This window comes from Balaenoptera musculus, chromosome 9, assembly GCF_009873245.2.
Source record: "Balaenoptera musculus isolate JJ_BM4_2016_0621 chromosome 9, mBalMus1.pri.v3, whole genome shotgun sequence".
Taxonomy (NCBI): domain Eukaryota; kingdom Metazoa; phylum Chordata; class Mammalia; order Artiodactyla; family Balaenopteridae; genus Balaenoptera; species Balaenoptera musculus.
The window spans coordinates 80,636,215-80,654,704 of record NC_045793.1 but is presented as its reverse complement, the minus strand read 5'-3'; the positions used below and the strand labels follow the sequence as shown (position 1 = coordinate 80,654,704).

Below are 18,490 nucleotides of genomic sequence, written 5' to 3'. Positions count from 1 at the left end.
TTTTGTACCCCTTAAGAAAATATAGAGAAAGGCTCTAGAGTTTAAGTTATAAAGAAGTGGCTAATATGTAAATTATATTTTATCTTTAGGATTCCAGAAATATTCTGGGAACAAATTCTTTATCTGTTGAGTATTTCTGAATTCCAGTTTGAAAGAAAACTCTGTCACAAATGATTTTCTCACCACATGAACACTTTTGTTCTTCTTAGGATTTTGTGCCAAAAATTATAAAAGGGCTTATAATTTAAGGCTATTGATAAATCCAATTCATGGAACTGCTTTCCTACTAGTTAACTTTTCCTTTAAATACATCCCTAATTGCAAGTTGTACTTAAATTTACCTAACTTTAATTTCCTCACTAAATTTTCTCACCAAAACATCTTGTAGAAGTAACAGACAAATAAACTTTTTCCTTTTTTATACTGACAAAATAATAGCCCAAAATATAAAAGCAAAGCCTAGCTAAGCAAGAACATAAATGTGAGTAATTTAGGTCAAACGTGAGATCAGATCACTGTGCACATGTATGGCATCCTTTCTTAATCCCTGGGCAGAAGAAAACAACTGCGGTGGCAGACACTTCTGGCTAAGGATGGAAATGGAGGGGAAAGCTGGCAATATACAAATGAAGGAGAAAACAGTACACATTCAGCCTGCTGACATCTGCTGCACATGCAAAATGGATTGGACTCCGTAATCCAGAGCGAAAGCAAATGCTTTCTTCCTTCCTTCCTCCTGTTCCACAGTTATTGTTGAGTGATGGTCTCATTCTTTTTGCATTCACAGATTAAAATTAATAACAGCATCTGAATTCGAAGTAGGTCCCACTGAATAGCAACCAGAAGCTAAATGAACTGAAGAAATTAGTAATGAAGCATTTGAATAGGACGGGGTCATGGACAAACACCGTTTTTTAAAAGCCAGCTTTACCTCAGGATGATGTCCAATTTCAATGTAGGTGCAAATTGGATGAAAAGCCCCCGTTCCACAGGCGTACAAGTGAGTCTGATTATAAGCCTTAAGCACCTTGATGAAATTAGCACATTCTTTCTGTAAAACAAAAGGAAAACCAGTGAGTTTTAGTGGTCAGCATGGCTGAAGTATCCTCTAGGGTGCTGCTAGGCATGTTTGAACAGATTTCTTTTGTGTCCTTTCACATCATTTTTAGGGCTTATTATTCTATTGTTTGCTCACATTATTACATGAAATACAGAAGGTGTTCGCTTGCATTATTACATGAAATATAGAAGTTCTTATTTTTGGGGGGGTAAAATATAATATTCTCTTTAATGTTTTTATTAAAACTATTTATAATTTATTTATACAAAAGTGGAATAAAGTTATAGATAACCGATTATCATATGTGACTTTTCTAGAAATGAGGGAAACAGCAAATTATATGGTTAATTAATGAATTATTTAAATCATAACAATGGTGAAAATTTCAAAAGTCAGCTCTGAGTTTAATTTTGGAAAAGTAAATCAAAAATAAAAGGTAATACAACCTTCTATTAAATATGAATTTGAAACATCATTAGTAACTCATAATGATGGGTGACTGACTTCGAACTTCAGTAGTGCTGCTTACTAGTGAGCTTTACAGGCCCTAAGAAGACAAAACCACCTTCTCTTGAAAAAGTCGTTTAACCCCCAAAGACAATTTGGGTATAAGATGAGATAGAGAAGGTGTTAGAGTCTGGAATGTCTATAGGCTGAAAGGTCTTTATTAGAGTGGCTATAATTAATAAATATTTTCATGCAGTTCACGTACATCCTAAACCCATACGTGGATCCCCCAGGTAAAAAACAGCTACTTATAAGAGGGAATTATAGTCATATCTTATTATTATTTACAGAAGTTTAGACATTCCTGCCATTTTATTACCCAAATAAAATGTCACCTAAGAGATAAATGGACAGAGCTCTTTATATTTTTTCTATATACTCTATTATATCTGTAGATCCTGTGAAAGAAAATGTAAAACAAACAGGAATCTTAGCCTTTTGTTCCTGTTAAGGAAAGATTTAGGGGAAAAAATCAGACAGTCAAAATATAAACTAGATAATTTTATTGCCAAAGAAATCCAGAGCAGAAAAGACATAATTTTTGCCAACTATTTTTAAATAGATGAGTCCATATCAATACTGTAAAAATAAAACAATGAAAAGAGAAATTCAAACTATCAAAATATTTTCAAATAAAATGTTATGGTCTATTAACTATACAGAAAATCTTAAAAATTAAATACATATAAGTAGAAAATATGAGTTTGTCATGGAATATACAATACCCATTTTTTAATATCCAATTGAGTATTCATATGGTAAATAATAATTACATTGAAAATTATTGTTATTGATCATAGACTTTCTTATACACATAGTTTTATGTTTTTGCCTATTAAACATTTATAAATAAGAGCCAAATATGTAACTAAAAATGCAGATAAAGATCAAAAGCAGACTATAGTGCAAGTAATGCTGGCAAACATAACAGTGGTTGGGTTTGTCCTTGCGCCTCTAAGTGTGTAACACTCCCAAAGTCACTCTCTACAACATGTGACTCTTCAAGTGAAAGCTCAGAATACATTTAGACTTATGTAGTCAGTTGGTGTTTATAACTGAGGTGTTACAATTATTTAAGTACATTTCCACATGACACTTGTATTCTGTGATTGTAGCTGATGATTTTGGTATTAACTTTATTGCCTCCATAAAATAAAGAGCAGACCAAATCTGAGAAGAGTAATTGTTATTTAAATTCAAATACTTGCTTTCCATCATCACTGATTTTTCTAGGATGACATCTGAGGATGACCTATAAACATATCATCCCAAAGGTGAATTAGATCTTTTAAGGAAAAATATGAAACTTGCCAGTTACGACTCCTCATGCTTTCTTATCATATGCTGAGTAGTTTAGGGGAGTAACTAAAATACGCATCTAATTTCTCCCACTGTTTTACTACTTAGATCCTGAATCCTTCTTTTGTCTGCCAAGGCATTATAACATAGAAAATTAAGCACTGAAATCAACTGATTTTGCAAGTTTCTATGAAGAAAAATTTCCTAGCTTAAAGAGTACATGCATCTTATCCATGTACCACTTTGAACACGGTACATCTTAGACATAACCTTAGATAAGCTCAGATATAACCTAACTTCCAAGACTTTTAGTCACAAACTCCCCATTCTGTAGCAGTTTCTCCTTCCCCAAGAGGATAGGGCATGGATTCTTGGGCAGAGGAAAGAGGCTATGGACAGGGAAACATCTGATAAACTCATTTACAAATAAGACATTCATGAGTCTTACCCAAAGGACTTACCTTGTACTCTTAAGAAAATGCAGTCCTTTGGAAATAAGTCATTTTCAGGAAAATGTTTTATGGCACCTCTTTCTTTGAAACATGTAGGTGGTCACATACTCTGCTTTTACATAAAGACAGCTATCCATGACTGTGGACTCAATATGATAGCATTCAAGATTATAAACAACCAGTTCCAGCACCATATGTTGAAATTAAGAAACTGGATGTGTACACACATATTGGTAAGCAAACGAATATTCTAATAAAGAGTAGTGGCACACCCAGATGGATGTATTGTTCATTTTAGAAAAGAACAGGGTTTTAGTTTGCCCACAGTCATACCCATAAAGATATGCAGGCAATTTAAAATACAAACCCAGTTTCTCTAATCTCACTACTAACACCTAAGGGCATACTAGAAATTTGAGAATTTATTTTATTGCAGTTCTCTGCAATAAAGGAAAAAAAAGGAAGGAAATATTTCATGAGCATAGATACTTGTGCATACAAATGAAGGCTATGTCACTTCCACAACTGTTATGAATTCTAAGATCATAGAATCTGTGGGTTCTTATCTCATAGACTGGGTAACTGATTAGCAATAATTATTGACTGAAAAATTCTCAGCATTCTTGAGAACTATGGAATTGAGCCACAGTGAATATCCTAATTTTATTTTGTTCTCTATTAACTGTCAAAGAAGCACCACTCTAATATGACAACTATTCCTCTACAGAGCTGCTGGAAAAAATCACAGGACTATAGTTGTGAAACCTGGCAAAGGGTTCTACTGAGAACCTTGATAAGGATTCTATCTGTCCTACAAAGCAGCTAGACTCAGCCTACTGGCCTGAGGCCTGGAATGATTTTCCCAGTGAAAGTTCCCAGGTGGCAGCAGGTTGTACTGTCTCCGTGCCTGGGGGCTAGCTCAACATTATTTTGAAGTGAAGGTTGATGCAAATAGAATGGAGAGAAATTTCTGGGGTTTAGAGAGTATGTTAAGACACTTGAACTGAAACAAAGAAATTGAATGAAATACTTTCAAAATTGGTTTAAAATAGCTGCAAGGAAACTCATCAATAACAACATAGGAAGAAACACTGAATTAAAAGAACTGCACAGAGAAGAACCCAAAACTTGAAAGAGACATTGTGAGTAATGACTGTTCTTTAAATAGAAAACCTACATAAAAGAGTATCAATCCCTGTCATTCATTTGCCTTCATTCTCCAGCTTGTTGCTGCCAAGGTTTTTGAGTGTTCCAAACGGGATATTCATTTTATTTGGAAGCAGCCTGGACATTCCTCTAAAAAAAAAAGGAAGCATGGCAGAAAAAGGAAACACACTTCACACATTTCTGCTCTAGGGAGACAGAAGAAGAGTGTTTCTGACCTTTTCTTGAACCATGATGATTCTTAAAACTCAGAATGTAATGTACTTTTTGGCATTCAACTACTGCACTGCTTTGCTCAGCACTGGTGGATTTACAACATAATAAAGAGAATGTAATCAGTTCAAAATGAATTCATTTTTCAAACCTGGATCCTTTTTGGAATTTAAGTTGATACACATAGACAAGTTTAGCCACGAGTTGGCTTCCCGAGAGCCAGGCAACCATACTGACCTCTTATTTTACTGAAATGTACTCCAGAACAACAGCATTATAAATTGTTAACTTAGCCTAGTAGTAAAAGTAAAGGCAGTTATAAACCAGCAAACCCAAGGCCACACCTGAGGAGCAATGATTCATCATCCTTAGTGACAAACCATTTACACTTATTTTTTAAGAGTTTCTAGTGCCTTCAGGTCAAATGTAGAGAGGAATTACACACAGAGATATTAGCCTGGAAAAATAAGTTAGAAAGAAAATGTCTACCCCCAGAAAAAGATATAGAAGCCAAATGCACAGTGATTCAAAAACAAACATTACAAATATGCAGCACTGATTAGACTGTGATACAAAAACTTTTCCCGGACAGTTACAAAAATAAAGTCCATCCATCTGTCAAAACAACTGCTCCATGCATGACAATTAAAACAGAATAGAGGTGTTTTTAACTAACCTCCGATAATTACACTTTCTATAAAAGAATGTAATTTACCTCCAATTCCAATTACCTCCTTGCATGTTCTTAAATTATGGATGGAGCAGTGAAATTTTACTCTAAATAAAAGAAGAGAAAAGAGGAGAGAAGGCTGTGAAGACGAACAATCTATATTTAAATATAATCAGTTCATGATTAAATCAAACAACTTGTTCTAGTTCAAATATAAATCAGCTCAACATTAATGGATATAGTTGCCTCAGGTCAGTGAACATTCATTTAAAAAGGAAAAAAGTCTCTATCCCATCAGCAATTTATGTTGAAATATTTTAATGTATAATGTAGCAGCTGGGAAAGCAAAGGAAGCCTTTTCCTATCATGGTGGGTGGATACATTTCTGCATGAAAATCCATTAATAAGCTTAATTCCTGAAGTTAATCTGTTGACTTTCTTCTTCTCTGGTCAATTTATTTGGCAAGCTGGCTGAATACGAGAATCTTCGTGCCAAAGCAGTAATCCGTGAGATTGTTCCCGTCAATCACTTCATCCCTCTCTGTATTTAAGCTGTCCCATGCTTACCTAGCAATAATGTTTTGTCTTTTTTTCTTTTAACACTGTGCTATTACAGCTGTGATCAGATCATCCATAATCATGTCTTCCTAATACCTCAGCATTCACTAAAGGATGTTAGAAATCTCTTCTTCAAAGAGGCGTGCCTAATAGAACTAAGACTTAACTGTGTCCTATTTATAGTCTTAGCCATCTAATGTTGAATTTGTGACTTGGAACTTTTTAATATCCACCTGATGAAATAGTGAGTAGCCTGTTCTGTCCATCTGGGGAGACATTTTCCCCTTCCTTTTTAAGAAGAATGATGGCATAATCAAACCAATGGACCTTTCCACTTCAATGTTTTGTTTTGTTTTGATTTCAGAGAATTTTTTTAAACATACTGATTCAACTAGGACAACTAAGATGGCATTACTTCATGGCTAGTTATTTAAGTATCTGAGTCTATTCATATTAATTGAACTATATCATCTTCAAATCCATGACAATTAGAAAAGAAATTCTAACTTGGTTTCAATGATGTGATAGACTAAATGAAGACTCCTGCCCAAGGATACCAAAACATTTTACTTAAATGCTCATTTCAATTAAGCATCCCATTTGACTGGTTTTTCACCTCTGGATTGACTATCTGTTTTGAAGTTCTAGAAATACTGATTAAGAGTCTATAAACATTTTTTTTTCAAATTACTTGAAACCTTCAAACTTGGTCAAAATTATATGCCTAAGCACTACAGACCATGGTATTAGCAAAAGTTAGCCAATGTGATTCTCTTCTACTATTTAAAGGAGCTTTGAGCAATTTCACTTTGAAATGTCATATGGACCAGAGAAGCTGATAATGTCTACTTTTGGCTTATATTTTATTTTACATTGTGCTATCGATCTAATTAATTATTACATTTGTACCACTCAATGGAGTTATTTGATTGTGGGTGGTCCATACAATATGTACTTAGCATAACCTTTCTTCATCTCATATTCAAATGAATGCAAACAATTGTATATGCGAAACCAACCTGAATATTTTTTCCTGCCAAACCAGAACTATTAAGTAGTCAAAAACCTTACTCTGATTTCAATGACATTCTGTGGTTTCCAATATTATGCAAGGTTGTTGAATACTTAGTGTTCATGCCTTAAAGCAACTAAGTCAATGCTTTACACCAAGTAGGTAGATTTACAATCTAAAGAGATTTATTGTGGATAGAATTAGTTGGGCAAGGTTGTTGAATACTTAGTGTTCATGCCTTAAAGCAACTAAGTCAATGGTTTACACCAAGTAGGTAGATTTACAATCTAAAGAGATTTATTGTGGATAGAATTAGTTGGCATATTAATTCTAACATATATGCATTTATCATGAATGAATTTAATACTCAAATAAGGGAGATGAATTGCATCTTTAATCATATATGAGATATAGCTTTAAGGAAGGAGAAAAAAAAAATGAAATCCAGATCTTAGAGGAACGCTTTTTTAAAATTCATATATTCCTCTTTTCTACCCTCTGCCTTGTCTAATATCAAAAGTAAAAAAATTTTGGTTGAAGTCCTTAATGTCCAAAGTACTAAATGCTATTATATAATTAATTAATAATATAAAATGTTCTCTTAACATATATTCTAATAAATGGAGGCTCTTTAACCATTTACAATAATCCATTTAGACATACACTCCATATTTATAATATATGTGGATTACACACACATTTATATGTATATATATTATGTATACACATATTAATTTTAGAAATAATTTCTGAATACAGTTAAGAGTTTAAACTTTAGAATTTAAAAATTTGTTTATATTTATTAATATTTAATGAAAATGTTACTTATTCTTAGGTATGTATTTACATTTGAAAAGGTATTCTTGAAGAATTTAAGAAAAACATAGAATAAAAGTAATAAAATCAAAATGATAAAATAGAAATACCACGAAGGTAGTTACCTATACTAATCTGATGCTTTAAAAGTCAGTCAGACATGGGTTAGAATTATTAAAGCATCATTTTCCATTTGCTATGTGACTACAAGAAAGTTATTTAGGACTTCTGAGCCTCAGTTTCTTCAACTAAAATTGGTATTAATGACATATCTGTGTAAAGTACATAGTATGATGCCTAGCACTTATTAACGGAAGAGTAACATCTTATTCTTTAAATAATCAATCATCCATTGGTTAGAATATTTTCACGTCCGCTTAACTCTCACGCCATTCCACACACTGTTCCATGACTTGGGCAAGAAGTATATGATGAATTGTTCATTTCTTCTTAAGTACAGTTAAAAGAGGTTAAGCCCATAATTGGTGGTAATGAGAGGTGGATTTAATAAAATTGGTTTTGAATATTAATCTGTGCTCATTCCTGTTACAAAGGCGAGTTATATTTTGTTCATTAGAATTTTCATAAAATTCCAGTCCTCCAACAGTAAGGACTATAAATTATAAACTTATAATCACTCTTTTTATCAAAGTGGTAGATGGTATGAATCATTGTCACAGTCAAACAGCAAATATAGCAATTGTTTCTCAATAGCTGTGGCAGAATTGTGGTGTGTCACTTAGGTAAGCTGGAACTACATCCTTTGAAAGGAAATGTGTATCTTATAACCAAAAAGGAGTCACATAAATGAGTTAATAAAATAAATGATTTAGAATAATACCTAGTATACACAGTAAGCTTCAACAGATGTTAGCTATCATTATTACTAGTATTCTTTGAATACTGAATTTAAACTGTTATCAGTTTGCCTGTTATTTACCTCCAAGCAGAAATAAACATACACACATGAATGCACTTGAAAATTTATGCTCATTTCTGTGACATTTAATAAGAAGTCTTTCACTTGCTTTCATCAGGAATCAATTGTCTATATACCTAAAGTATCATCAAATTTCATCATGGAATCATACTTAAAAATGAATAAAGTGACCACAGTCTTTCATTTGTGAGGTCATCTAGGATGCCCACAAAAACTTATAATCAATATTATCAGGAACAGTAAAGGGTCTACGATTCTGCTCAGCTTGTAAGATAACCAGCTACCCTGACACAGTTTTGCAAATGCTGGCAGAAGATATACAGCTCCTGAATCAGAGATAAATGACTTTATTATTTACAGAAATATCAGTAGTCAAAGTATCAGCATTTCTCACACCGGTTACCCAAGCTCCAATTCCCACTGGGCAGTGAGAAGAGGGCCAAGTGACACCTGCACATGCAGTGAGGTGCATTACAGCAGAGGAACTCTGGGTTGAGGGAACCTGAACATTTTATAGTAGGCATAAGCATCCTGGCCATTACATTTTGAGGAAGATGTTATGTTCATTGTACTTGCAGGTGAGCATAACTGCCCTTTGCTCTGAGGGAGACACTGTCTCTATTTCTCAAGGTTATTTGAAAAGTAGCCTTTTGCTTAAGAGTGCCTCTGTTCATCAGATGTGCAGAAGTGTGAGAGATCAATGAAAAATTATCTCCCAACAATTAAACAACAGGGTTTTGAGATTTAATGAAACCTTATGATTTTTATAGAATCAGAAGGTAATTCTAATTATCCATTCAGAGTTTTAACATGCCTTGAAGTCCCTAAAATAAAATTTAAAAAATTAAGTTGATGTCAACTTTGACCTTTGAAAAAGTAAATGAAATTCAAGGACTAACATGCATTTTAGACTGTACTGCAACTTCAGATGAATGTGTAGCTTCAAATTCTCAGTTGCATTCACTTGGCAAAAATTAGTGTTGTTGAGGTCCTGCAATTTGAGTCATGATAAATTTGACAGACATGTAATAATATATCATATGTTAAAAATGAATAACAACTAAGGACAAAAATATAAAAATAAATCTCTCAAGAACTGCAAAAATGTCCCAAAATTCAGGTGCATGATACTGCACTTTGAAATGTATCCAACAATAGCAATTTTATGAGAATCTGGTTTTTTTTGTTCATCTCAGATGGTTGAAATTTTGATTTCCAACGATGTTCAAAATATTTCTAATAGTCATACGGTTGCCATTTGGTTTTACTGAAACTTAGTACAAAGAGAGATGGTTTAGTAGGATAAACAAAGAAGATTCAGAGAGCTATTGATTCAAAACAGATTCTTTTACCAGCTTAGCATGTATTCAGTTTTCATTTGCAAAACAGGGTCAAGGAAGTTAATCCCTCAACAGAAATGTTATTGTGAATACAAAGTGGATTTTAAGCACCAGAAAAATATCAAAAATAAAAGTAAATGCGGCTAATAGCAGTCAGAATAGAGATATCTGGATTGCATTTATGTCCTTATTGAGGGTATCTGTACAATAATATATATCATGTAATTTTTTTTTTAATTACAACTCTCAAGTAACAACAATGGAAAAGTTCATGAGCATTTCACTTCTGTAATATAAAAATATCATAACAATGTAAATGTTTAGAACGTACAACACCAAGAAAAGAAGGCAATGGTAGTATATATATCCTGCATATTCACTTCTGAAAAAAAATAAGTTTAGACTAATCTTATTGTCAGAAATGCCACTATCAGCAGCCTAAGGCACGTTCGTATTCTCTCTCTCTTTTTCTCTCCATCTATGTATATATGAAGAAAGAGAGAGACTATACATGTCTTAGGCTGTAGATTCCCTCTTACCACCAACACCTTTTATTGTGGACTAGCTGCTCAAATCCCAGCAGCTGATTTAATATATATGTATGATGCAAAACTGAGCTGTGAGAAATGATGGTTTGTATCTTCCCAGCTGCCTGGGAGGATGGGGAATACTTTCTGTATAATGCTACACTTAGTGACACAGGAACTCTGTAGGTTCAATCAAGTGGCATATCCTGACTTGCCGGGTGGCTGTACCATGTTGACCACCTTAACCGGACTTAAAAATGACCTACTCTCAAGATACATAAAAATAACCAGTGTCTTTGTCCTGCTTTTCCTGTTGTATTCTTGCATCTGAATCTAATACCAACAAGACAGCACTTCCTCCAGGATGGTTTGTTTAAAGGAGATTTACTTCCAGAGGACATTTAGAGAAACCACTAAAACCAGTAGGAAAAGGGTAAACTTGGGTTCTAGAAACCACGGAGAGCACTCAAGAAGGTTGTTAGTTTACTTTTCTATAAATGTTCAGGTCAGTTCCTATTTTGGTTACAATTCTATCTTGAAGTCCTGATGGCTGCAAAAACCACTCAAGGCCTCATTCATGTGGTTTTGAGCATCACAAGAGGTCTTTGAAAGGAATTATCGTCCATCAGTCACAGCTGACTATTATTTACTCAAGATACAGTGCAGAATTTCCTTCAAACTGTCCATGTGTCACTTCACAAATATGGTGTTGAATGAAAATTTTAAAAAACCAAAAAACCAAAAACCTCTTTACCCTTAATCTTTCTTTTTAAGTGGTTATTTAAGACATTTTTGGTAAAAATACTAATTCTATTTTTTATGTTTGTCAACGAAGAAATGTTACAATCCCAATAAATCAACTATTTGCTATTTTCTAAAATCATATATTAAGAAAGAAAAAAAAATGCATCTGTATGTTAAAGTCCAAACATAACCAATAAATGCCATGTATCCTATTTAAATTAGTTATGTAAATTGAGATACATAAGTGAGGTCTCCTGAAAAGTAAAATAAATTTTAATAAAATGCATTCCAAATGCACAAAATGTATTTTGCATAACAGTCAATGAAAAGCAATATTAAAGGAGTAAGATGGGTTACCAAAAAAATAGTACAAAATATATTTTATTATTTAAATATACTTTAGTGTTTGGTGTTTAGTGTTAAGAGCTAAAGGAAAAATACATTTTTCTTTGAACTAAAGTATATGGAAATTGTTGTGTTTTCCCTTCATTAAATAAGTGTTAACAAAGAAAAATAAAAATTCGCCATGACTGAATTGATTTAACGTAGAATGTAGAGGAATAACAAAAGCATGAGGTTACATTAATTAGCTGGCTTAAGATCTGTATGACTAATATTGCCATACTGTTAAACTTTGAAAAATTTACATCTTTTAATGCACACATAATTACCTATTTCTAACATAATACATAAGACGTAATTTATAAGTTTGCAGAATCCTCATTACAAGATATTATGAAATAATCAGGTGCCATTAATACCCTGTATCAGACTTGGCAAACACCGTATGTTTTAGCTCTTTTTAATTTAGTTCTATCAAACCCATAAGTATTTTCAGTAAGCCCGAAAAATACAATAAAGTTGCTTTTCTTAGCGAGGAAACCTCTGAGGTCATGATTAAGGTTATTCATAGGGCACTGTGGGGATCTTGACTTTATTGCAGCTGCTGAAATAACTGTGTTTGGGCTATCACCAGAATCCCTCAGTGTTCAGTACTGATAGTGGAGCAGGAGTGGGAGAGGAGGGGAGGGAAGGGAAGGGAAGGGGAGGGGAGGGGAGGGGAGGGGAGAGGAGGGAAGGGGAGGGGAGGGGAGGGGAGGGGAGAGGAGGGAAGGAAGGAAGGGAGGGGAGGGGAGAGGAGGGAAGGGGAGGGGAGGGGAGAGGAGGGAAGGGGAGAGGAGGGAAGGGGAGGGGAGGGGAGAGGAGGGAAGGGGAGGGGAGGAGAGAGGAGGGAAGGGAAGGGGAGGGGAGGGGAGAGGAGGGAAGGGGAGGGGAGGGGAGGGGAGGGGGAGAGGCTGGGAAGGGGAGGGCGAGGGAGAGGGAGGGAAGGGAGGGGAGGGAAGAGAGGAGGGAAGGGAAGGGAAAGGGAGGGGAGAGGAGGGAGGGAAGGGAGGGGAGAGGAGGGAAGGGGAGGGGAGGGGAGGGGAGGGGAGGGGAGGGGAGGGGAGAGGAGGGGAGGGGAGGGAGGAGGAGGGGAGGGGAGGGGAGGGGAGGAAGAGGGAGAGGAGCAGGGGAGGCAAGGCGAGAGGCATAGAAGATAAGGGAAATGTACTGAGGTGAATTTTGGAAACCATAAACACGAAAGAATATCTGCTATCTTAGCAACTGAAATATGCTCAGTACTTGGCTCAGTGTTTTTTTATAAAATCCAGATAAGTTGTCAGATAAGTATGGTTATTATCTTCAGTGTTCAGATGGAATTGAATTCAGAACAGTTCCACACTACAGTGGTCATGTTCATTAGAGAGGACCAAACAAATTTCATTAATGATGTTTTCACTTAGAAATTGTCTAAGCAACTCTGTTACATATACTAATAGTTAATTTTGTATCATGCATTACAGTCTATGTAATAATTTCATTTGTCTTACAAGAATGTCACGAGCTGGTTATTATTACATCCACACGCTTAAAAAGACCAGAATAGGTAAGGTATTTATTTGAATCTCTACTGCTTATTATCTGTGTGTTAATAGCTAAGTTCAAATCCATACATGCCACACAACACCAAAAACTTCAGCAGAGGCACAAAAATTTTGATCTTGACTTCTAGCATAGTACTCAAAATGTTCCAAAATTTTTGAATGAAACAATTCTGAATGAATATGCTGAATCATTATATTTCTTAAGAAAATGGTGGTAATGATACCCACTTGACAAAATTATTGTTAAAACTACATATATAAAATACTATTTAAATTATCAAAGTACTTGGCACAGGATAGAATTCTCAGTAATTCTAAGTTTCCATGTCTTCACCTGTGATACTTTAACAGAAAGAGAAAAAAATCTGTTTTTAAAAGTCACAGCTGTATACAGGTAAAACCTCCATTTCTCTCCATCCTTACTTATTATCACACTGAAGTCTTTCAACATAATTTGTTAATGTTAAATATAGCATTTAGATGTTAATAAATTTTTGTGTATTCAGTCATATTTCTTGCCTACATTTATGCAATATTACCTACTTCTAAATAATTTTCACAAAATCTACTGAACTTCTCTCTCACAACTGCAAAATATGTAATGTCCCATTTAATGGATAACATACTAAAACCCCCCAAAAGTTAAGGTACTTGCTCAAGTAAAATTAATGAGTCAGTGGGGAATCAACATAAAATTCTTGACTTCTTTGGACTCCTACTTCATTTTTCTTTCTATTTACTCCTTTTCAATCATCCCAACCTACGTATTAACTTGGGGTAGTATGAAATTTGATAGAACAGAATTTTTTGTCCACTTTCACATAATCAGAAAAATGTTTACTGTACTATGGTTTAATGTGACTTGTAATCACTATATTTAAATTGAAATTTTTAAGGATGAATTTCCCATGTTTGCTGTTATGTATTAATCATGGATGGGAGATACCTGTGCTTTGTGCTCCATTATCTGCCTTCACCTGTAGCCAACACTGCTACCAGATTGAGACATTCTTTTCCATGAACTCCGATTTCACTTCTAAATCCTTCTAAACATATACATCATCTTAGGCAGCTGCTACCAATCAATCAGATTGTCCCTTGAGAATACCTATATGTCTATATACATACATACAAGTTGATTTATGTCTTTATGCACATAGAATAAATTTCTTCTAAATGCTAATATAGAGACAAAACTTTTAAACTTATTTCCTTGTGTTTTGGATCCAAAAATATCTGGTAAGACATAAAATAATACAAATTATATTTAAAATCCTGAATTCATGTTAATTTATTGATTTAAATGATTATAACCGACTTTCATGATCTGTGCAGATCCTTGGCTATACTTCAAACCAGCGGCCCACTTAATTTTACTGACAAAGTTTACCTCAGGAAAAATGGCCTCTACCTACTAACAGTGGTAAAACCATTGTAGGGACTGCTTACCATTCACTCATCTTTTGTCCGTAGTACCCAGGACAATGTCTGTTGCATAGTCATTTCTCAATCCATATTTATTTAAGGAATGAGTGCATGAAATGTGAGAAAGAAGGAGGGAAGGGAAGAGAGAAGTTCTAAGGGAGGAAGGAGAAAAAAGAAGAAATGTAAGAAGGAAAGAAGGAGAAAGAAAAAGAAAGAAAAGGAATAGAATGAAATGGAAAGAAGGAGGGGAATTTAATGATGATGACTCAGAAGAAGAAAAATTTCAATTCATTCAAAAGGAACTCAAAAGGAATTAACGTGAAAACAAATCTGCACAAATAAGTTGACTTATTGAGTATAAGTATATATGCTAAAAATGCACTTTGTTAATTACCTTTTGTGTATATAAATCATCAAAAGGAACACATGTTTGCTTTATTCAGGTGTATTGTCATTTTCTACCCACTTGCTTTACATAAGATTTTCAATACTTTACATAAAAATGTCAATATTCAAAATCAAATATCATTAATTTGTTTCTAAGTCCAGAAGCAAAGAATGGTGTTTAATATAACACTGAACAAAAATTATGATAGAGTAATAAATTCCTTATGCAATTACTAAAATAACTTAGTAGACTGATACTTACCAGGATATCTTTTCCAGCCCACTTGCATTCATCCCTTCTGGTGTAAGACACTGGCCACACAATCTAAGGGCAGAGAAGAAACATTATTTTCTGCCAATTAAGTTTTCTAAGAGACCCAACGTTACAGTCTGTTAGAACAAGTGGAGCAACTGAGATAAAGAAAGTTCCATAAAGCATTATGTGGCAGGAACCTCTTAGTTTAGACTTTGCAGTGGCAACAGTTAATTGGCATGAACTTAACATCTTCCACTCTCTGTCTACCCATTAGGCTTTGCTGTATAAATGAAAGTTGAGCAACACAGAAATTTATGTAGTCAGTAGATTTAAGCAGTGTGCAATGGAAAGAATTGTAAGGCAGGTTGGGAAAGGGAGATCATCTTGAGACCACATGAGAATCTAGTGAAGAGAGACAGAAATAAGCATAGAATGTGGCTTGCAGTCTTCTAAATGAATTGGTCTTTATAATAAAATAGTGATTTTGAAATTTTAACATCAGGTGCTCTGGATCCATTTCTGTAATTCAAATCTCAGTATGACATGCTAGAATGAGCAACTGATAGGGTTAGAAAAACCCATTTTAGAAAGGAATTTTTTTTTTTTTTTTTTGGACAGGGAAAATAGGTAAGAGTAGCACTACATAATTTCAGGAGATAAAGGAGGAAATGAAGAAGCAAATAGATAGCTCTAAAAAAAAAAATCACCTTCCCCACTGTAGGCAAAACCCAGACTGTGTAATAACTGTATTTTCATCCCTGATATTTGGTCTTCATCTTTCCAAAGGTTCCTGTATTGTTTGAATACAGTGACAGTGGTAGATAAATCAAGTGACAGTGGTAGATAAATCAAGGCATGACTCATGGCTTAGAGGATTGTAGATGCATTTCCCTCAATAATATTAATTCAAATACCCTCATCTAAATTTTAATATAAAATTTTCCAGTCCCCTGAGCAATTCCCATGACTCCTATCTGTACTGGGGTAGAGCAATTTTAATTTTTTTTTATTCATCTTTCTTTTCTGGTAACATTAGTTAATTTCAGGAAAAAAAAAAAGTCATATGTAAAAGAAAAATCCAGAGATGATGGCAGTTAATCATCCATGTCTGCTAGAAAGCTTTTAGTCTCAAAATGACTGATTATCATTCATTTGGGAACCTCTAGATAATTCAGTATAAATGGTCATAAACTTGGGCAAAGGCTGTGATAGTCAATTTAGGGAATTAAAAAGCAAAATATAACACATTTATAAACAAGAATTTAGGACATACTGAAATAACCTATGATGACATGGCAAGTGCATTTCAGGTCCATGTCACAATAAAAAGCCCTAAAAATTTTTGGACATGTATTTATTTTTACCATTTGAAGCTCTTAATTTATGTATTCTTTTCCTTTTCAGGTACTTTTCTTTTCATGTGTATCTGTGTATGTAAAGTAAAACATACACAGGAGGAGGATCAAATATAAATTTTCTCTGGGACACAGAAGTAATATATAGAAGAGCTAAGATTTATTGACTGTCATATTCAGCTTTCCAGCTAGATTGTGAAAAATCACAGATTATTAAAACAGATAACTTTTTAAATTGAAAAGGGCAGGTTGTTTTCTCGTAGTCTCCTATCTCTTGATTATCAGCATTGACACAACATGGGCCTCATTTTGCGATTTCTCTCTTATGACATATATTAATAAAAAGTAATTTTGCTAATAGTCACGCTAAATTCTCTCATATTTAGAGGGGTGTATACTCTCAACTTGTTAAAGATCAGGGTAAACAAAAATTAGCTTAAAGATCTGGCATGAGTAAAATAAATTCTCGTGTAGAAAGTGCTCTTTTGGAAAGCAATTTAATAAGAATAACTATAAGTCAATGGAACAAATACATAAATTGTCCTTCCAATAGCATCTATTTCCATGAAGAATAATTCCTACCTTTTGGTTAGATTTGTTAACCTGTTGATATTTTTTCTTCTTGCTCAAAAACTTCTCAGTTAACAGTACCTAAATTTCTTACCCTAATATTCAGAGTGCTTCATGATCTATTTTAGACTTTCCCTTCTTTATGCTTCTATACATCTACCCATGGTAGCTCCTCTTACTCATTATCGAATAAGCATTTATGCCTTAAGGAGACTGAGCCCTTTACCAAGGCCAAGAATCTTTTCATGGTCCTTTCAAACCTGAGACTGTGTTTTTGTCTCTAACAGGGAGTGGCCTAGTATTTACCTTTATGCTCATACATCTTTAGTATTATCTTGTAAGTTCCTCAAGAATTATTGATGACATACCCTAGTGCCCCCTATAGAGTTTATCACAGTAGTAGATGCTTAGGAAAAAGTTGTTGAATAACATTACACATAGGGTAAAAAGAGCATTAATAGACAATATAGACAAAGAGATATAATCCTTAAGTAAATTGTATTTACCCTTATAAACAGTGTGATATAATTAAAATTAAATAATATGTTGAAACGAATGCTTTAAAATTTAGAAATATGTCTTCTATTATTAGAATAATGTTTTGAATCAAGAGTCTATAAGAAGAACACTATGACACTGGGCAAGTCACCTAACTTTTATTTAACCCATTATTTCAGTATATGTTTATTACAAGTGATGCATCCTGGGCATACAAATGTCTCTAGGATTTTTCTTACCTATAAAATAGTAGGTTGTTTATATGACAATTTAGTTCTTTTCCATTTTAGAGCCAATTGAATATATAAACCAAATTAAGAATATTTATTCAGAAAAAATGTTGAATACATTAAACATATATTCTGAGGTGAGATGTGCTCAAATATTTTCTATTTATAGATACATAGATATATACATAGATACATAGATATAATAAGTATATACATATATTCATATATATGGATTTCATAAAATGATGAAAATTCTATAAACACTGAAAATTTGTACTGATATAACCTCCTGTTATTAAAATATGTAGTCTTCCTAATCATCTTACATTTTTCATTCATTTTATAAAGGATGGTTGTCTTTCACTAAAACAACAAAAACTTGCTTACTTTTTGACCTTTACAAAAGATGCTAAGATAAATATTTTTATCATTTCAGAAAAAACAATAGATAACCAGTTTTCTTAGATAATAGATAACCTTAGGGATATTGTTAATCTGAGAAGGCTTCAAAATCTAATATATTGAAAAATCGAAAAAGAAAT

General features: G+C 33.7%; 1 protein-coding gene across 3 annotated transcripts in view; it reads right to left on the bottom strand.

Annotated features, from left to right (window-relative positions):
* Positions 1–18,490, bottom strand: part of SEMA3A (semaphorin 3A) — a 496,493-nt gene that overhangs the window by 148,486 nt on the left and 329,517 nt on the right. For all 3 annotated transcript variants that reach the window (XM_036864239.1, XM_036864240.1, XM_036864241.1), the window contains 2 exons: positions 15,302–15,364; positions 932–1,051 (listed from right to left, as the gene is read on the bottom strand). In XM_036864239.1, the coding sequence (XP_036720134.1) occupies positions 932–1,051; positions 15,302–15,364 (183 nt within the window). The remainder of the gene's footprint in view (positions 1–931; positions 1,052–15,301; positions 15,365–18,490) is intronic.